At 38.5% G+C, this 22118-nt stretch overlaps 1 protein-coding gene across 4 annotated transcripts in view; it reads left to right on the forward strand.

The window, feature by feature from the left end:
- The window catches only part of UBR1 (ubiquitin protein ligase E3 component n-recognin 1), a 139907-nt gene extending 119594 nt beyond the window's left edge, over positions 1 to 20313 (forward strand). For 2 of the 4 annotated variants that reach the window (XM_047766565.1, XM_047766567.1), the window contains 6 exons: positions 740 to 848; positions 3485 to 3541; positions 5814 to 5891; positions 16532 to 16702; positions 18228 to 18329; positions 20025 to 20313. In XM_047766565.1, coding sequence (XP_047622521.1) covers positions 740 to 848; positions 3485 to 3541; positions 5814 to 5891; positions 16532 to 16702; positions 18228 to 18329; positions 20025 to 20166 — 659 coding nt within the window. In that variant the 3' untranslated portion in view covers positions 20167 to 20313. Of the gene's footprint in view, positions 1 to 739; positions 849 to 3484; positions 3542 to 5813; positions 5892 to 16531; positions 16703 to 17065; positions 17174 to 18227; positions 18330 to 20024 lie in introns of those variants that run through there. The other 2 variants (XR_007133108.1, XM_047766566.1) reach the window with 2 other exon arrangements.
- Positions 20314 to 22118: the final 1805 nt, after the last annotated feature.

Raw genomic sequence — 22118 nt, forward strand, 5'->3', positions numbered from 1 at the left:
TATTAGACCTAGGTTTGTTCTGATCATCGGTACAGATCTGTTGTTTTCATTTTTTAAAAAATCATATCATCTAGTCAATGCTGTAATATGGCAGTAAATAAAGTTAAGTCATTTCTTTTATTGGGAGGATACCAAATAAAAACAGATAGAGATATATAGTATAACGTCAAATGGCGGTAAGTGCTGCAAAGAAAAATAAAGCAGGTCATGGGAATGGAGAATCCTGGGGCCAGAGTGGGTACCTCCCATGATAGTCATGGAGGCTTCTCTGTGAGCAGACATTGAGCAAGAGACATTAAAGAAAGAGATAGGGTTCAACCGGCTAGAGAGCTGAAGGAAGAGTATTCCTAAGCAGAAGGAACAATAAACTCAAAGGCTTTGCTTGACATAGTCAAGGAATGGAAGAGATGAGTGTCTGAAGCCTAATAAACAAGGGGAGGGAGGGTGGTAGGAGATAAGGTCCAAGAGGCAGCCACGAGCAGATCAGGTAGGGCTTTGTGCCATAATAGGGACCTTTGTATTTTTTATTTTTGTGGTTTGCTGTTGGAAAAATCTGATCAGGAGAATGACTTGATCAGATTTAAAAGGATCACTGTGTCTTATTTGTCACCCACAGTTTTATGGAGTACAAAATACACTCTTAGAGAGGATAGAAATGAGCATAAATAATGAAGAAACTCTATTAGTAGATTGACTAAGAATAATGTGCTTATTAAATGTATTTTTTATTTTCTTGCAGATTCTGCAGAGAGCGAGTACAGTGCACTCTGTAGCTATTTATCTTTACCCACAAATTTGTTTCTGCTTTTCCAGAAATATTGGGATACTATAAGGCCCCTCCTCCAGAGGTACTGTTGAGATAAAATATCATCATTGGGTTATTATACAGTTTGGATATTTATATTAAAATTATTTGCTAAGCTATTAGATTGATTAACATTGATTAAAGGGGTAACAAAAATAGATGAGATTCCTAATTCACATACTTAAGGAGTTAGGGATAAGACTGGCAGCAGTGGGCAGCTACAGTTTCTAATTGTTCCACCATGACTGCTATTCACTGTTCTTATTTTCCCCACAGATGCTATCTCATCTCAGTTTTAAATGAGTATGGGGTAGGGGTGGGTGGGGCTAAGTCATGTTGTCAGTAGCCATGCCATCACAGTTAAGTATCAAAAGAACCCAAAGTCGGGCTGCAACAGTAGCATATCTCACGAGGTGGTACACATTTCAGAAGGGTGACTGAAGAGGAAAAAATTGTCATTTGGTAGATCAAAGGTGTATCCAGTTAAATTTCCCTTGGAATAGTTCCTGTCATGGCTCAGTGGTTAGCGAATCAGACTCGGAGCCATGAGGTTTTGGGTTAGATCCCTGGCCTCGCTCAGTGGGTTAGGGATCTGGCGTTGCCGTGAGCTGTGGTGTAGGTTGCAGACGAAGCTCAGACCTGGAGTTGCTGTGACTGTGGCGTAGGCTGGTGGCTATAGCTCTGATTAGACCCCTAGCCTGGGAACCTCCATGTGCCACAGGTGCGACCCTAAAAAGACCAAAAAAAAAAAAAAAATTCTCTTGGAGAAGTGTGTCTTCCTTTCATTAAAACTTCTACCTCATTACTTACTGGCCCTTCTGATCACTCTCTATCCTCCTAATCTCCCTATCTTTGCCACCACTGTTTTCTTTCTTTCTTTTTTTTTTTTTTTTTGAGATAACATTGACATGTAACATCATTTTAATAATCACGTCTCATTGTGTTAACATGTTCACCAGCCTAGAGACTCTTCAAATCCTGACTTTGTGGGGTTTTATGGAGGCTTCATTACCTGAGCACAATTGATTAAGTCATTAACCATTGGCAATTGTTCAACCTCCAGCACCCCTTCCCTCCTCTGGGTGGAAGGTAAGGGGAGGCTGAAAGATTCAACCCTGTAGTCACATGGATAATTCTCCTGGCAGCTATCCTTAGGTCCAAATAAAACAAAAGACACCTTTCCCCTCACATCACTTAGAAAATTTCAAGCATTTGCAACCTCAGTCCTGAGGTTGTGCTGACCCATTTATGCCAGGAACTGACTCCAAGACCAAATAGAAATTTCTTATTATTGTTAAAAAATTCAGCTGAGTAAAATTGAAGATCTAGTTGGTGCATCCCATCTACCAAGTACAAAGGAACTGCACAGGCAGAGAGGTGTGGGACAAGGAAGTCATAAAGGAAAAAAAGATTCTTTCAGGCAAAGTACCTTCCTTTGAGGAACAGAAGTTTCTCTTAGGCAGGTTACCTTACTGGTGGTGACTGGGAAGTTCAAGACTGACGTAAAGATTTCGTTCCTGGGGAAGGTTGAAATTGCAGTTAGGTTAGGTGTTATGTCTTGGTTTGATCATGGGCTTAGCACAAGTAACCCCATTTTGAGCTTGTTGATTCTTTTTTAACATTATCGGTCATAGTATCACACCCCCAATTTCCTTTCGTCTTTTCTGTTTTCTACCTTTTTATTTAATTAGTGTCTTTTGCCCTGCATGCCTGTGTCAGGATTTGTGTGAATGTCTGCCCTTCTCCTGCCACCTCTTTCTGTGCTCTCAACCTCTTCTCGCGAGTTCTTTTCTGTGTTTCCACTTTTCTCATGAGGTATTCTGATCTCTAGTGTGATAAAAATGAATCAAATAGATTAAAAAAATCAGTATCATTCTTTGTGTTGAGTACAGTCACAGTAGGTTGTACTAATTTTACTTTTATGTTCTTCGAGTCGTTATGTTTTTAACTTGCTGTTCTGGGTTAATGTTAAAAATTCAAACTTGGAAACAAAAAGTCTGTACTTTTCCTGGCTCGGCTTGCTTCAAAGCCTTTCCTCATCCTCTGCTCTGAAGGGCAGGGGACTGACCACCATATTTCCTAGTCTCCCTTGTCACTTGGCTTCTGCCTGCGTTCAGCCTATGTGAGGCCCTGGTAGGATATTGGAGGCCAGGAGGAAGAGAGAAGCCTGTGTTTAGACCCCCTCTCTCTGCCTGTGGCTACAGCTCTTCCCTGGCTCCAGTTCCCACCACACAAGTCTTCCACCAGTGGCACTAGCCTCTGAACACCAATACTACCACTATTTTCTTTTGTTCCTCCATCCTGGCAAGGATGGTCGCCTCCTTTTATTAGCTAATCTTAGGGTTCCCTGGCCCTTTTGTATCCTGGTTGTTTCCTCAGCCCTTCTGTCCCTATTATTTTCAATTCCTGGTATTAAATTCCCTCTTGTTAAAATACTCAGAATGCTTTCAGTTTTTCTAGTAATAGATGAACCCTTTAAAAAAGAAATTAATGAAAAAGAGGGGGAAAATAAATAGGAAGACAAAAAGGAAGAGAAGAAAGGGAGCAGATGTAAGGTTAAAAAAAAGTCTAGCAGAGGGCACATGGAAAGAAGGAACAGAGAGTGGGTGGATGGCTTAATGAGTATTTGCACTGACGTTGTGATGACCCATTTGCTTTTTCTTTCCACTACCCATACAGGTGGTGTGCAGACCCTGCCTTACTAAACTGTTTGAAGCAAAAAAGCACCATTGTCAGGTCGGTTTTATTTTTCTCAATCCTTCCCCATCAAGTTGTATTTCCAAAAGTAGTTGGTTGTTGAGCATGCTTTTTACTCTGTTGTCTTCATTCTCACTCAGCACATTTTTTCTTACATTTCTGTTAGGTCTTTGCCAGAAATTAGATTTTTGTACAATTGGTTGTTTTCTTGAAATGGCTGTCCTTTCCCTCTTAAATTGTTTGACATGAACATCTCTCATTCTTTAAGCTACTGCATACCTGTTAAAAGGCAAGGAGGAGATGGCTTCTTGGAGTTGCTAGTGTGTTAAAATGAGAGGATAATGACATATTCATGTAAACCACTTTTTTCCCTTTTGCGAATAAAGTTAGATATAAATAGAACTATTCCTTCCTTCCCGTTTCTTATATGCTTAGGGATTACCCAACAAAACTTTTCTTCAGCCCTCTTATCTCCCTTTAAGTTATGGCTTAATCAAAACCCATCTCTTTGTAAAGGTCCAGTTCAAATGTTACCTTCTCCCTGAAGCCACTTCTAAAATATCCTCTCATATGTTTGTGTTCATATGTGTGTGTGCATGTGTCCCTTCCAACACCATAAATCACTAAATGGTAAACTCAACAAGGACCAAAACTGCATACTTATTTTCTTTGCACTCTCTCCAGGGTGTTATTTGTATTATGTACAATCTCTAATCTTTATTCAAATTGATTTGCGTCAATAAGAAAGGAATTGAACCCTAACCTTAAATACTGACATCAGTACCAATTTTTTTTTTAATGGCTAAAGCAAACACTGTGAGACAGTGTGCATTTGCCACCTCCCTTTCTCATCTGTTTTTACCCCTTGAGCTCCTTTCACCTTTGCCTTCGATGTGCATATGCTGTCTACCCCTTAACCCAGATTTAGTGATTTAGACATTATAGATCCACCTCCTGTGCTCAGATGCATTAATATTCATATCACCAAGAAAAGAAGAGATTAACAGATGAGTAGTACATATTTTAGAACAATTAATTTCACACAGTTTTTCGTTTAAGTCATTGTGTGCCTTTTAGACATCTTTTATTTCCCCAGCACGGTATTAAAATAGTCTAGGAGAGTTAAAAGACATAATACATACATCCTTTGGTCATGAGTAATTTATAGTCTAATTATGTACATAAATTAAAGACAATATAAAGTTTATAATTAATTACATATGGACTATACTGTTGATGTTATAGAAATGTAAAGAGTAAATGTTCTTTTTTTTTTTTTTTGTCTTGTTGTTGTTGTTGTTGCTATTTCTTGGGCCGCTCCCGCGGCATATGGAGGTTCCCAGGCTAGGGGTTGAATCGGAGCTGTAGCCACCAGCCTACGCCAGAGCCACAGCAACGCGGGATCCGAGCCGAGTCTGCAACCTACACCACAGCTCACGGCAACGCCGGATCGTTAACCCACTGAGCAAGGGCAGGCACCGAACCCGCAACCTCATGGTTCCTAGTCGGATTCATTAACCACTGCGCCACGACGGGAACTCCAAGAGTAAATATTCTTAATGATGCAGTGTTAGTCTTAGAGGAGATAATTTTTAGCTGATCACAGAAAGAATTATAGGTTTTGAACTGATGAGGGTTTGAGGAGAGAATTTCATGTTATTTAGATGACCTTCCCCAAGGCATGCATGCAAGGGTTTTTATTGTATTAGTATAGGGAGAATGAATGCTAACAGTTGCAAACATATGTAAAGTACTAAGTACATTATGTTTCACTTTAGTATCTTATTGAGTTCTCACACTCTCCTTGATGACTATTATTCATATTTAACATTTCTTAAATCAGCATGAAATTTTTATGTCATCATCCCTCCCCACCAAAATGTGTTATTAAGTTGATAGTGTGCCTGCCTTATGATTGAGAAAGTATAATATATTTATCATACAGGATTAGGTTGAGTGACTGGTCAGGTGTCAGAGAATTTTAGATTTGTAACCAGATCTGTTTGATTTCAAAAGCTATGTTCTTAACCACTACTTTATATTACCTTTCTAGATCATAGAGAAATCTAGCTAGAATAGTTTAGTCTTAGGAAATGGTGGGAGTTGGATTTGGAAAGGAAGCCAGACAATGAAAGATCTGGAATTCTAGGCGGAGAAGTTTGGAGTTAATCTAGTCAACAGTAGAAACTATGGATTGCAAGTATGAATGCTTTTGTTATTTTTAAGACATTCTTCCTTCTGTTGCTTGGTCTCTTTTCGATCTGGGCTTATTTACTCTTAAAGAAAATTGCCATTTAAATTCTATTTCTAGATACCCTAGAAAAAGAAATAGCTTGATAGAACTTCCTGATGACTATAGCTGCCTCCTAAATCAAGCTTCTCATTTCAGGTAAGAATGAATATTTATATAAAATTTTTTTGAACTAGCAAGTGGAGACTACCACCACTGGCAACTTTTTTTTAAAACTGACCACTGAACATCCTCTGTAACAGTGATTTTCAGTCTTTTTTTAAAATTGAGGTGGAAGTCACATAACATACAATTTGGGTGGGGTGTTGTTTGTTTTTTCTTTTTTTTTTCCTTTTCTTTCTTTCTCTGTCTTTTTTTTTTTTTTTTTGTCTTTTTAGGGCTGCACCTATGGTGTATGGAAATTCCCAGATTAGGGGTCGAATCAGAGCTGTAGCAGCCGGTCTACACCACAGCCACGGCAACACATGATCCTTAACCCACCGAGTGAGGCCGGGGATCGATCCCTAGTCCTCATGGATACTAGTTTGTTGCTGCTGAGCCACCATGGGAACTCCTGTTTTTTTCATTTTTTAAAGTTTTATTGAAGTATAGTTGATTTACAATGTTGTGATAATTTACATAACATACAATTTTGTATAATTCATTGGCATTTAGTGTATTCAGAATGTTATGCAACCACTACCCTCTCTCTAGTTCCAAAACTTTTTGATCACCCAAGAGAAACACCTTGCCTCCACTAAATGATCACCCTCCATCCCCTTATTTCCTAGTAACTAAATAATCTGCTTTTATTTAGTTATTTTTATTTTATTTAGAGAAATCTGGATTTGCCTGTTATGGATATGTCATATAAAAGGAAACATATAATAGATGGCCTTTGTGTCTGGCTTTTTTCACTTAGCATGTCTTTGAAGTTCCAAGTAGTTGGATGTATCAGTACTTCGTTCCTTTCTTGGCTAAATAGGATTCCATTGTACGTATATAACAGCGTTTATTAATCTTTTCATCCATTGATGAACATTTAGGTTGTTTCTCCCTTTTGACTTTTGTGAATAATGCTACTATAAACATTCATGTACAAGTTTCTGTTTGGACGTATATTTAAATTTTTCTTGAGCTTACACTAGGAGTAAATTTGCTGGATCATTATGGTAACTCTGTGTTTAACATTTTGAGGAACTACTAAACTATCTTCCAAAATGGCTACACCTTTTTACATTCCTACCAGAATGTCTGAGGGCTCCTGTTTCTCCATGTTCTCACTAACGCTTGTCATTTCCTATTTTTTTTTTTTTTTTTTAATTAAAGCCATCCTAGGGGTATAAAATGGTAGCTCAGTGTGGTTTGATTTACATTTCCTTAATGACCAGTGATGTTGAACATCTTTTCATGTGCTTATTGCACATTTACATATGTTCTTTGGAGAAATGTGTGTTCAGTTTTTTGCCCATTTTATAATTGGACTGTCTTTTTTGTTGTTGAGTTGTAAGAGTTATTTTTATTTTCTGGGTATTAAACCTTTATCAGATTTTTTTTCCTCTTTTTTGGCCATCTCATGGCATGTGGAGTTCCTGGGCCAGAGATCGGATCTGAGCCACAGTTGTGACCTATGCCACAGTTGCGGCAACACCGGATCCTTAACCCACTGTGATAGACCAGGGTTAGAACCTGCATCCCAGCGCTCCATAGACACAGCCAATCCCATTGTGCCATGGTGGGAACTCCTCAGATTTTTAATTTGAAACTGTTTTCTCTCATTCTGTAGGTTGTATTTTGATATTCTTCATAGTGTATTTTGTAGGTTGTGTTTTGATATTCTTCATAGTGTCCTTTGATGAAATCCATTTTATCTATTTTTTTTTCTTTTTCTTTTTTTTGGCGGGGTCAGGGGTGATGCACACCAGTGGCATGTGGCAAGAGTTTGATCCCTGGCCCAGGATCTTCCACATGTCATGGGCACAGCCAGAAAAAAACCAAAAAAACTAAGAATTTGTTGCCAAATCTGAGGTCATAAAGATTTATTTATTTACTTATTTAGGCTTTTTTTAGGGTGGCACTCACGTGGCATATGGAGGTTCCCAGGCTAGGAGTCTAATTGGAGCTACAGCTGCCAGCCTATGCCACAGCCACAGCAACACCAGATCCAAGCTGTGTCTGCTACCTACACCACAGCTCATGGCAACACCAGATCCTTAACCCATTGGGCGAGGTCAGGGATCGAATTGGCAACTTCATGGTGCCTAGTAAGATTCATTTCCATTGCGCCACGATGGGAACTCCTAGCACCATTTTTCAAGACTCTTCTTGCCCCTTAATAAATAGTCATGATACCCACTTTGTTTTTTTGTGTTTTTTAAAAATTATTTATTATTTATTTTTATTATTTTATTTATTTATATTGTTTATTTTTATTATTTTCATTTATTTTTTTATTATTTTTTATTTATTTGGGGTTTTTTTTGAAAATCAACTTGTCATAGATGTTTGAGTTTGCTTCTGGATTCTCAGTTCTGCTCCATTGGTCTCTATGTATATCCTTATGCTAGCACCACAATTATTTAACTTGTAGCTTTGTAGTAAGTTTTGAAATTGTAACATATGAGCCTTCCAACTTTTTCTTTTTCAATATCGTTTTGACTAATTGAGGCCATTCGCAGTTATGTTGAAATTTGAGTGTTGGCTTTTCCATTTCTGCAAAAAAGGCAGTTGGAATTTTAATAGAGATTGCATTAATCTATAGTTTGCCTTGGGGCATGTTGCCTTCTTAGCAGTATTGTCTTCTGGTCCATGAACAGTGCTGCCTTCCATATTTAGACCTTCTTTAATTTCATTCATTAGTGTTTTGCAATTTTCAGCCTAGTTCTTGCCCTCATTGGTTAAATTTATTCCTGGGTTTTCTATTCTTTTGGATGCTATTGTAAATGAAAATTTTTTTAATTTTTATTTTTTTATTTTTACAGCCACACTTGCAGCATATAGAAGTTCCCGGGCTAGAGGTCGAATTGCAGCTGCAGCTGAGGCCTACACTGCAGCTTACAGCAGTGCTAGAACCCACTGAGCAAGGCCAGGGATCAAACTTGCATCCTCCCAGAAACTATGTCGAGTTCTTTACCCACTGAGTCACAATGGGGAACTCCCATGAAATTGTTTTTTTTTAATTTCCTTTTTGGATTGTTCATTGCTGATATATTGAAACACAACTGATTTTGTGTGTTAATCTTATATCCTACAACTTTGCTAGGTCTCCGTAGGGATGACAGTTAACCTGAATTTAGTTTGAATTGATATCAACTTAGTTTCAGTAACATACATTAACACTCTTTATTTACAAATCTATCACCCTTCTTCATGTTGAAATCACAGATTTTTTTTTTTTTTTTTGCCACAGTGTGCAGTGGCCTGATATGTGATCTTAGTTCCCAGACCAGAGGTTGAATCTGGACCACAGCAGTGAAAGCATCAAGTCCTAACTACTGGACCACAAGGGAACTCCCACAGAGTACATTTTTATATACTTTGTGCCTATTAACATAGATTTATAGTTATTATATCTTTTACATCATACAGGAAACAAAAAGGAGTTATGTATCAAAAATTACAATACTGCTGATGTTTATACACTAACATGTAGTTACATTGACCACTTATCTATATTTTTTCATGGCTTTGAGTTACCATTAGTATTCTTTGGTTTCCACCTGAAGAAATCCCTTTAGCATTTCTTGTAGGACAAGCCCTCTAACAATGATCTTCCCTAGCATGAAAATATCTTAATTTCTCCCTTATTTTAAAAGACTGTTTTGCCATATATGGAATTCTTTGTTGATAGCTTTTTTCTTCTGAACACATTAAATATATCATCCCACTACCTTCTAGCCTCTGTGGTTTCTGATGAGAAATCAGCTGATAATTTTATTGAGGGTCCCTTGTACAGGTTGAGTTGCTTCTCTCTGGTTGCTTTCAAACTTCTCTGTTTCTGACTTTTGACAGTTTGGTTATAATGACCCTCAGTATGGATCTCAGGATTTATCCTGCTGCAGTTCAGTTTGATTCTTGGTTAAGTAGATTCATGTCTTTCAACAGATTTGGGGAGTTTTTAGCCATTATTTCCTCAGATTTTTTTTTTAATCAGAGGGGCACCTGGGTCTTTTTTTTTTTCCTTCTCGTTCTTTTTTTTTTTTTTTGGTCTTTTTTGTTGTTGTTGTTGTTGCTATTTCTTGGGCCGTGCCCGCGGCATATGGAGGTTCCCAGGCTAGGGGTTGAATCGGAGCTGTAGCCACTGGCCTACACCAGAGCCACAGCAACGCGGGATCCGAGCCGCGTCTGCGACCTATACCACAGCTCACGGCAACGCTGGATCGTTAACCCACTGAGCAAGGACAGGGACCGAACCCGCAACCTCATGGTTCCTAGTCGGATTCGTTAACCACTGCGCCACGACGGGAACTCCTCCTTCTCGTTCTTGAACTTGCATGATGTGTGTATATGGTAAGCTTGATGGTATCCTGTAGTCCCTTAGGCACTGTTCATTTTTCTTCATTCTTATTTTTTTTCTTATCCTCTGACTCAGTCATTTCAGTTACCCTGCCTTAAAATTTACTGATTTTTCTGCCTGCTCAGAGACACTGTTGAACCCCTCTCATAAGTTTTTTATTTTGGCTGTTATACTTTTTATTTCCTTTTTATAATTTTCCTTTACTGATATTCCCTATTCTTTCATATATTTTCCAGATTTTCTTTAGTTTTTTGGTCAATGGGTTCTCTCACAGAGCATATTTAAGGGAGTTAAAATCTTTGTGTATTACCTCTCAGTGCTGGGCTTCCTTAGGAATGATTTCTGTATGTTTCTTTTTTTTCCTGTGAATGGGCCATACTTTCCTATTTCTTTGTAAGCTTTCTTGAGAACTGGACATTTTGAATATTGTAATGTAATAATTCTGGAAATAAAATCCCCTTCCCAGGAATTGCTGTTTTCACTTGGTAAAGTCTGTCGTTAGCTGTTTATTTTAGTGACTTTTTCAAATTATTTTTGGAAAGACTATATTCTTGTTGGGTGTTCATTGAAGTCTCTGTTCCATTATCTCTGTGGTTAGCCAGTGAACTGACAGAGATTTCCTTAAATTCCTGGACCCCGGAGTTCCCATCTTGGCTCAGCAGAAACGAGTCAGACTAGCATTCATGAGGATGCAGGTTCGATCCCTGGCCTCACTTAGTGGGTTAAGGATCTGGCATTGCCATGAGTTGTGGCATAGGTCGTAAACATGGCTCGGATCTGGCGTTGATGTGGCTGTGATGTAGGCCAGCAGCTACAGCTCCGATTTGACCCCTAGCCTGAGAACAACCTCCATGTGCCGCAGGTATGGCCCTGAAAAAGACAGGAAAAAAAAAAAAAATTCCTGTACCTAGCCAATAAGAAAGAAAGAGAGAGAAGAAAAGATAAAAGAGTATTTTACCTCTTTAAATCCCCTTCACCATCACTATCAAGAAAGCTGCTTCAGCCCATGGGAGTTGAAACAACAGCCAGTCTGTGTGACAACCTCTCAGTGAACTGCCAGGCAGAGCTGAACACAGCCCTGATTTTTGAGGACAAGGTCCCTCTTGCACATGCTGGCATAAACTGCACCAGGATTATGGGCTGCCAATCTGAAAACCTACCTGCTGTGGGGCTCAGCATAGTGGTGATAACCGCTACACAGAATACCAAAATTCAGTGAAATTTACCAGCCTCTTTTTTTTTGTCAGGCACTCCTCTGGACACTGCAAGCATTTGTCCAGACTCAGAGTTCCAAAATCATTGCTTAAGACAGTTTTTGCCAAATCAGTAGTTGTTTCAGTAGAGGAACCACACTGTTTTCAACCTGCCAAGGAAATTGCCCTCTTAGAAATGTCTTTTATACGCATGCCTTTTTTTTTTTTAATTTTTATTGCTTTTTAGGGCTGCATGTGTGGCACATGAAAGTTCCCAGGCTAGGGGTTGAATCAAAGCTGTAGCTGCCAGCCTACGGCACAGCCACAGCAACACTGGATCCTCGACCCATGAGCAAGGCAAGAGATCGAACCTGCATCCTCATGGATGCTAGTAGGGTTTGTTACTGCTGAGCCACAATGGGAACTCCTGTACATGTGTGTTTAAACATTGTTTTACATGCGTTACAGTGTGATGACCACAGTCATTCACTGAAATAACACTAAAGAACCCTTTTATCCCCCAAACACAATCTTATATGGAAGCCCATTGTAACAATGAAACAGGTAACACTGTGATTCAAGTTCAAGCCTGGGAACTGAAAAGAGGAATACACATTTTAGCCTTTTTTGGCACCATGTCCTCCTTCGTCAGTTGGATTAAACACTACACTGGAGCAGTGTTTCTCAAACTTTCTTTTATTGTCCTTTTCCCTTTCACTGATCACTTTCAAATTAAAAAAATACTGGCTGATAAAGACTAATGAGAAGCAAAAGAAACAAGCTACATCATGCTCACTACTACCACCATGTATGAATTACCTGTTAGTTACTTTTGTAAGAGAACAACATGAGCTTAAACAGATGAACATATGATAAAATTAAGTTTTATGAAATTAACAATAATTATGGTTTTACACTTACTTTGCTATAATATGATGCAGGTTGTTTGAATAGCGTAAATTAATGAACTCACACCATCAGTGAAATGTCACAAATTGAGAAATCATATCTGTTCTAGCCATTGGTATGCGAATATTTCATATTTGAGTCACAGTGCAACATCTTGAAATAATAAGCCAAAATTACTTCTGTCCTTCTGTATCCTTGACACTCAGGTGGCATCACAAACCACCTGTAGTGAACGAGAGTGGTAATGGTGACATAAAATAGCAGTAACTTGTAATTAGGAGGCAAGAATCTCAGCAGCCTGAAAATCAAAGCCTTCATTGATAATGTACTGGTGACAAAATATTCTTTTCTCAAATTGCAGAAATTCTGACGTTCAGTTAAGATGTTCCTAAGCATTGCAGCAGCTAAACTTAGTAAACTTAATCAGGACTCTCAGTAAACACAAATAACTCAAATTTAAGAATACCAACTAGTGGAGTTCCCACTGTGGCCCAGTGGGTTAAGTATCAGACTAGAGCCACTCAGGTTGCTGTGGAGGTACATGTTTGATCTTTGGCTGGGTTTAAAAAATGAAGTCAGTTAAAGGATCCGGTGCCACTGCATCTGCGGCTCAGATTCAGTCACTGGCCTGGAAACTTCCATATGTCACAGGTGAGGCCATAAAAAAGGGGGGAAATAAGAGAATACCAATTAGTAATTCCAGTTAACTGCCATCCTCTATGAGGTGACTTAGTAGTAGTCTTTAGTTATGTGTTAAATAACTTGCTGTTGGAGACCCCATCGTGGCTCAGCAGTAACAAATCCAACTAATATCCATGAGAACACAGGTTTGATCCCTGGCCTTGCTCAGTGGGTTAAGGATTCCACGTTGCTGTGGCTGTGGTGTAGGCTGGTGGCTACAGCTCCAACTTGACCTCTAGCCTGGGAACTTCTATACGCCATAGATGCAGCCCTAAAAAGACAAAAAAAAAATTTTTTTAAATAATATTAACTTGCTGCTATTTGAAGAAACCAAAGAGAGAAATTGCAGATTAGGGTCGTTTTAAGGGAGTGAAGAGCCTTTTTTTGGCCCACTCTGAGAATCATTGCCCTATGGAATGATGAAGGAAGTTCTGTTATTTAGTTACAACCATTGCTTTGAGCCACAAAGCCAGGGGCTTGGGCAGCCCATAACTCAGCCTCTATTGCCAATTATACTTGATCTTATCAGTTCCTTGCTGCTTGTCTCAGGAAGATTAAGGTCAACCAACTAAAGAAGTGGTTGAGTTGCTTTACCTTTCAGCCCTTGAGAAATTAGCTAGATGATTTTATTTTATTTTTATTTTTTTGGTCTTTTTGTCTTTTCTAGAGCTGCACCTGTGGCAAATGGAGGTTCCCAGGCCAGGAGTCTAATTGGAGCTGTAGCCACCGGCCAGTGCCAGAGCCACAGCAACACCAGATCCAAGCCAAGTCTGCGGCTTACACCACAGCTCACGGCAATGCCAGATCCCTAATCCACTGAGTGAGGCCAGGGATTGAACCCGAAACCTCATGGTTCCTAGTTGGATTCGTTAACCACTGAGCCACAATGGGAACTCCCTAGCTAGATGATTTTAAAGACTTCATCCAGCTCCAAATTCAGTGATTTTTTTTCCTAATCTTAGGGCTACATTGGTTCCACAGAAGCCTGGTGCTTAAGTGTTATCTTTTAGTCCTTGAAGTAAATCAAACTATTGGCTCTCGGAAGGATCTGAGAAAAGCGTTAATCATTAATTACAGTGAAGATTCTTCTGGATGATATAGTACTTATTGATTTCAAGTAAAAATGAAATTAAATCATAAGATCTCTTCCAATTTTTTTATTACTACCAGTTTCCATTAAGACTCAGCCATCTCTGAGTGGAAGGGTGACTGCTGAGTACCTATATTTTAGGCATCATCCCCATTTTCCTCTATGGGATGGAATTTAGCCATCCTGTGCTAAAAGTAAAAGAAGATGTGGGCTTTATCCCAAAAGAGCAACCCCCTGGAATTGAAATAGCTCCCTCATTTGAAGGAGACAGGAATGGTATATGCAGAGTCCTTTTGCTCCTGTGTAGATAGTGGTGGTTTTCTTATCTTGCCTAAGAAACTGGGCATCAGAAAATAAACTGATAATACCTTAGTAGAGATTTTGCTTTGGTGCTCTTTATTCTGACCCCATTGTGGACATCACTGGATCTCATCAATGGTTGCACTTATTTTTTACTGTCCAGATTGATGTTTGCTCTATGTCCATTATACAGCAGAGATAAGAGTAACACAAGCTTCTTTTTCAAAGATAGCCGTTTTCACTTGAATTCAGAGAGTGCAAGGCTCTAACATGCCACATTGTCAAATAGCCAGATCTCAAAGTACTGCTTAGTTCAGGCAAGTCCACTTTGTCGCTTTTTCCTTCCCAAGACTTGGCTGTGTTTCCCAGATGGAAGGGCGCACCAACTCAAAGACTGCAGACTCTCCTTTGAACCCTAAGATCTCAACACTTCAAAGAAGTGGGGGGAAAGTGTTTAAACCCTTACTGGAAATTGTGATTAAAAAACAACAACAATTGTATATCTTCAAGGTCATATTCCTCCAACATTGAGGAGGCTTGACTAAACCAATCCAAAGGGGGTAATTGACTATAAATAGGTCATATCTTACAAATGTCCAAAAACCATATGAAAATATGCTCAACATCACTAATTATTAAAGAAATGCAAATCAAAACTATAAGATATCACATCACACCCATCAGAATGGCTATCATCAAAAAGTCTACAAATAGGAGTTCCCACTGTGACTCAATGGTTTAAGAGCCCAACATAGTGTCCATGAGGATGCAGGTTCAACCCCTGACCTCACCCAGTGAGTTAAGAATCTGGCATTGCTTCACGCTGCAGTGTAGGTTGCAGATACAGCTTGGATCAGGTGTTGCTGTGGTTCTGGTGTAGGCCAGCAGCTGCAAATGCGATTCAACCCCTAGCCTGGGAACTTCCACATGCCATAGGTACAGCTGTAATTAAAAAAAAAAAAAAATGTCTACAAATAATAAATGCTGGAGATGGTGTGGAGGAAAGGGAACCCTCCTGTACTGCTGGTGGGAATGTAGGTTGGTGTAGCCACTGTGGAGAATTGTGAAGGTTCCTTAAAAAGCTAAATATAGAACTATCATATGATCCAAAAATGCCACTACTGGGCATGTATTGGAGAAAACCATATTTTGAAAAGGTACATGCACCCCAGTGTTCATTGCAGCATTACTCAAAGTAGCCAAGATATGAAAGCAACCTAAATGTCCATCAGCAGAGGATTAGATAAAGATGATGTGGTGTATATATATGTATGTATGTGTATATATATGTGTGTGTGTGTGTGTGGACTAATTCGGCCATAAAAAAAAAGAACAAAATAATGCCATTTGCAGCAACTTAGATGGACATAGAGAATATCATACTAAGTGAAGTAAGAGAAAAATAGATATGAGATCACTACTATGCGGAATCTAATAAAAAATGATACAAAAGAACTTATTCACAAAGCAAAAAGAGACTCAAAGATTTTGAAACCAAACTTATCCTTACCAAAGGGGAAATATTCCAGGGAGGGATGGATTGGAAGGTTGGGATTGGCATATGTACCCTACTATATTCAAAACCAATCGATAACAAGGACCTGCTATATGTATAGCTCGGGGAAATCTATTCAGTACTCTGTGATAGCCTGTATGGAGAAAGAATCTGAAAAGGAATGGATGTATATGTGTATGTATGGCTGATTCACTTTGCTGTGCTCCTGAGACTAACGCAACATTGTAAGTCACCTATACTCCAAAAAAAAATTCTTAAAAAAAAGATCGTGTCAGATGAAGGCTGGATTCTGTAAATACATCTCAATCTCAAGGCATATTTAAGTGACAGATTTTATGGAAATATCGTATACCTAAAAATAAATCTTCTTACTCTGGATTAATCAGAAGACTTTTTCTTATCTTAAGGAGAAGTAGTAAAGAGGAATTATCTAATTGTTTCCTTGTGTTGTAAGACCTTTCTTTGCTACAAAGCAGCCAGTGATGAAAACACTGCTAATACATATAAGACATTGCTAAATATATCCACTGGTAACTGATTATGTCATGCTTTTATTTTTTATCCACCATACTGAATGTTTTCTTCCCTTTTGAGGTGCCCACGGTCTTCAGATGATGAACGAAAGCACCCTGTCCTCTGTCTTTTCTGTGGAGCCATACTGTGTTCTCAGAACATTTGTTGCCAAGAAATCGTGAATGGGGAAGAGGTGGGGGCTTGCATTTTTCATGCACTTCACTGTGGAGCTGGAGTCTGCATTTTCCTGAAGTAAGTAGGAGGCTTCATAATGAACTTAGGGAATTGGAATCCAGTCTGGAAGCCATTATGCAAGACAGTATGTTAGTGGGATATGATCTGTCAGATGTTAGAGCATAGACCTGTTATTCACATGAGATTGAATTTGAGAAGATATTGCAAAGTAGTTTAAAAAGTAGGAGATCTGTTGACATTTTCATTGTGGAAAACCTTAAACAAATGTGTAGACTTTATATTGATTACTCTGGTATTGTGTTATTTTCAGGTATAGTGAAAGAGTTTAGAGTCCTGAAACTTAGATTTTCAAAGGACATGTAAATGGTTACTTAATGGTATCCTTTGAACATTTTAATTTTCATTTCCTTTATCAACCAGCCATCGTTTTCCCCTATGTCTCAGCAAATGACAGAGCAAAACAGTAGTCTCACATGTTTATGAAAGAAGCATGGAAGTTTCCTGAGAGAGAGAAAATTCAAAGTAGATGTATGTGCTTTTTCTTTCCACTCTCTCCATGTAATGTAGTTTCTGTTTACATAACCCAAACATCTCACTCACTAGGAAGTAATCATTGCTTGTTGGCATCTATTGAAACATGGGGAATGAATGCATGGAAGCCAAACCCAAACACCCATTTTCTTCTAGGGAACCTAAGTAAGTAAACCCACTACCTATTCCAACTGCGTATTTTGCAATAAGTAAAATTATTAAGTACTAGAGTACTTATCCCCTCTGTATATGTGTACACGAACATTATTTTTCATTTTTCCATTTCTCTGCTGTGAGTGGCAGTGATTCTTTGTAATGTGCACAGTTGGAAGCTCTAACCAGAAAAGGCTTGAGGGAGTTCCCGTCGTGGCGCAGTGGTTAACGAATCCGACTAGGAACCATGAGATTGCGGGTTTGGTTGCCGTGAGCTGCGGTGTAGGTTGCAGACGCGGCTCGGATCCCGAGTTGCTGTGGCTCTGGCGTAGGCCGGTGGCTACAGCTCCGATTCGACCCCTAGCCTGGGAACCTCCATATGCCGTGGGATCGGCCCAAGAAATAACTAAAAAGACAAAAAAAAGAAAAAAGAAAAAAGAAAAGGCTTGACATTTGCATAGATGAGCTTCTTTCTGGCCACGATTATCAAACTAGTAGATTTGGTTCTGTTCTGTTAAGCCCCCCCCCCTCCGCCCCCGCTCCAGGCTATATAGGTCAGGAAATAGGACAGAAACTACCCCAGCCACCATTTTTTCAGGGTATCTTATGGTTCACATAGGTTAGCCTCCTTCCTCTCTTGAGTATATCCAGTCACTATTACCGATCCCATTTCCCTGAATTCCTTGATCCTTTCTCACAGCTTCAACAACAGTAGCAATGTTCGTTTTCTTTTATTTAGATAAAACACTCTTTAGTCTATTTATCTGTGTTTGTATTGTCTTCATACTGAATTCCTAACAGATACAGGCCATGTCTTTTCTCTAGATTAACTTTGACACAGTGCCTATCACTCGCATACATGCACTTAATATTTCCTGTTGTTTGTTTTGTCCTTCAGAATCAGAGAGTGTAGAGTGGTCCTGGTTGAAGGTAAGGCCAGAGGCTGTGCCTACCCAGCCCCCTATTTGGATGAATATGGAGAAACAGACCCTGGCCTAAAGTAAGTGTTTTTAATTTTAGTCACATAGTATGTGGATGGTGACAGCTCTTTAAACACAAAAGCTAATGCTAAATATTGAGAGATACTATTAAATAGCTAAAAATTAAAAATATTAAATATGATGCCACCATAAATGTAACATAATTTTCAACAACTGCGTACTTCTCTAAAATAAAAATTTTAGAGACCCCAGCCAGCCTAATGTTTGAATATTCTATTATTTTAAATCAGTCTTTCTTCAGAATTACTTAAATATATAAAATATATATAAGTATATAAAAGAAATATGTATAAAAGAAATCTGTAGTGACCAGTAAAGGAATTCAGTTTAAAATGGTTATTCATTGTTTCCATTGCACTACTTGAAACTTTTTATTAGCCAGCTCTATCAGCCTTCTTTGCTTCCAAGCATTAGCAAAAACACTCAGAATACTGAAATTTTCTATCTTTTGCTGGTGTTAGAAACTCATGGGTTTGAGAAAAAGGAGGTTAGGCCACAATGGTTCCCAGAGTACATATAGATAAAAATTAGATCCCCTTTACCATAAACTCTTTTTGTTTAACTAAAATTTTGTTCTTTTGAAATATATTATTTGGGAGTTCCCCTTGTGGCTAAGCCATTAGCGAACCCAACTAGGATCCATGAGGGTGTGGGTTCAATCCCTGGCCTCACTCAGTGGGTTAAGGATCCGGTGTTGCCATGAGCTGTGTAGGTTGCAGACGTGGCTCAGATCTGGTGTGGATGTGGCAGTGGCATAGGTCAGAAGGTGCAGCTCTGATTTGACCCTTAGCCTGGAAACCTCATATGCCCTAAAAAAAAAAAAAAAAAATTATTCAGAATGAATAGGCTTGCAGATGAGGCTTGGAACCTTTTTAATCGTACAGAAATTTGTTTTTGTTATAACAACATTTGACCAGTATAGAGAGAGTCTTTGAATTCAGGAAGAAAAAAAGGTAGATGGTGAATGTAGTTAGTCATTAAGGATAAGAGATCTGAGTTGTTCCAGAAAGGTACAAAGAAGCAAAATTTTTAAATTAGTTAAGCAATATGACAATACCCCACCTGCTTCGACACATGAGTGAGTGCCACTTGGATGCGAAGCTCACAGTTCTCATCACTGGCGACAGACAGACAGTAGTCATTTTGGATTAGCTGTAATAAAATGTTAAGAGTTGGTACAGAGTAATTTTATTTAAATATTTGCTAATCACCAGCAAATTTATTATGTCATAAAGACAATAATTACCAAATATTTCTGAGGAGCAGCATGTAATTTGAAGGCTTAGTGTTCCACTTCAGACCTAACCTCTGCCATGCAAGATGAGAAATCAAAGCTGGATAAACTAGATGAGGCCAAAAAGCCGTTGAGGACCCACTCAGTCTAACCACCCAAAAAAGAACAAAGCGGCTTCAAGTTAGTAAGCCTTTCTAGACATTTAAATGAGGTCCCATAATGCCCATGGGGTATACATATGACTTATTTTTCTGAATAATCAAGGAGTAAGTTTCTGCTTCATTAGCTAAGTAATGTATCAAGTTTGTAGTGATCTATGGTGAAGAAAAAATATACCTTTTAAAACCCTATCCTGGTGTTACCTCCCAATTCTCAGAACATCTCAAGTGTTAAGACTAATTTAGACAAAAAAGATGTGACAGTTATTTTATTCAAACTTACTTTTTTTTCCCCCCTGAAGGAGGGGCAACCCTCTTCATTTATCTCGAGAGCGGTATCGGAAGCTTCATTTGGTGTGGCAGCAACACTGCATTATAGAAGAGATTGCTAGGAGCCAGGAAACTAATCAAATGTTGTTTGGATTCAACTGGCAGTTACTGTGAACTCCAACTCTGCCTTGGGACAATCAAGTATGAAGATGGATTCACAATTATGGAGACCTTTCTGAGGGCTGGGGAAGGGTTGGAGGGAGGATCTTTTGCCCCATGTCCAGATTCACAAAAATCAATAAAATATTCCTTAATAGAGTATTTCTTTCAATTAGCGAACATATGCTTCAAGGAATAAAAGGGGGACAGGTGAATGTTTTATGTTCCAGAACATTAAAGAAATGCTTCTTTACCCTAAGAGTCTGATTCTGCTGATAGTTCCAGAGAACTCATTTCCCTTCATAATCCGTTCCATTCCATTTCGTACCCCCGATAAATTGTCACATCAAGCAATTGTGGGTAATCTCACATGTTGGTTAACTCTTCCACAATTTCGTATTTGGTGTTTCTTCCCCTACCCTCCAAGTTTAGTTTAGCTTATGGATCACTGACAAGATTCTAATAATCTGCAGTAGTCTTCCTTGCAGCTAAAGAGGAATTGCAGAAACCATGCAGTGTACTTCAATTGAGAAAGTTTTTCAAAAAGTAAAATTTTTATTATTTCTCTTTTAAACCTAATGTGCCACTTACTGTTTCAGCTATTAATTAAATTAAATTTCTTTATAGCCAGAGTTTCCATTTCTAAGGCAAATTTCTGCCAGTGTGAAAGAGCTTGTTTTCCTACTGCAGACCTCAAGAAGAATTAGGGTAATGTATGTATTATTCATCCCTAATGGGACAAAGAGCCTGCAATCCTTACCTCTGATAGTGAGGATGAGCTTTGTTGAATTTTGAAATTATACTTTCTGTTTTCCAAAGGCAAGTTTCTAAAATGAGTTCACTTATCTCTTGATTACGGTACCACTCTATTTGACTCAGAAACCTGATGCAGTTCTGATGCAAACTATCTATAGATGAGGATGAGAAAATTCCTCCAATGAATAGAGCATGGCAGCTATAAATTAGAACAATCAGATTTAAACCAGTTCTGTTATAATTTTATTCGTCTTTGAAAAAGACAGATCCTTAATTTGTTACCTGTGTGCAAACTTTTCATAAACTGGTTATATGACTAGTACAACCAACCAAAAAAAAAAAAAAAAGCCATGTGATCAGTAGTCTGTGTTCTGTTAAAACATGCTGTGGTTGAGCCATCTTGTTTATAAATAACAGAGCTCTCCTGAATCTGTGCATAGACTCCTTGGTTTGGGGCTTTAACTTTTTATATCAAGAACTTCTGTTATAAAACAACAAGCAGAAGATTAATTGAAATCTTGTATTTTAACTGCTGTTGTCTCTGGGGTAATGTTAGGAGTTTGAAAGATAAATTCAAAGACCATCTTATTTTGCCTTTGGTGACCATGGTCCTGTATGTGTATAAATGTTTTCCTACCTTCTTTTTGCTCAGCAAAGGCAAGCAAATAGAAATATATTTGCAAAGTGATTGATGACGCACATTCGGGTTTAGTTTTTTGGTATTTCATGTAAAGTGAAGAAATTCTAGACTTCGCAGTAAGGAATTGGCATGAACAGGCATTAGAATCACAATCATGATTTTCTACATGGACAGTTATTATTCAGAAAGATCAAGAAATAGATATACCTCCAGTGAACAATTTGTAACTATTGATGGGTGAGGATTAGAAATTTCAGTATTCAGTTTGTCAAATTTGCCAGTATATGATAAATGATCAGAGTATTTCTTCCTTTATTTCTTAGGCAATTTTGTTGGATGAATTATCTGACTGGGAAGCCTGAGCCAGTTTAGGCCACAGAATATGCTGACTTCTGCCCTAATGTATTGGCCCCAGTTTAACAAAGACAAACTGATTTTTTTATTTCCAGTCTTTTTCTATCCACTTCATAAATCCCAGGGTTAAGCTCTCAAGCTGCCAGAGGAATTATCTTGCAATGGCCAGTCAGATCTTTACTGCCAAAGAACCCATTTCCTATTGAGTTCCATTCAC

Source organism: Phacochoerus africanus, chromosome 2, assembly GCF_016906955.1.
Source record: "Phacochoerus africanus isolate WHEZ1 chromosome 2, ROS_Pafr_v1, whole genome shotgun sequence".
Classification (NCBI taxonomy): Eukaryota; Metazoa; Chordata; class Mammalia; order Artiodactyla; family Suidae; genus Phacochoerus; species Phacochoerus africanus.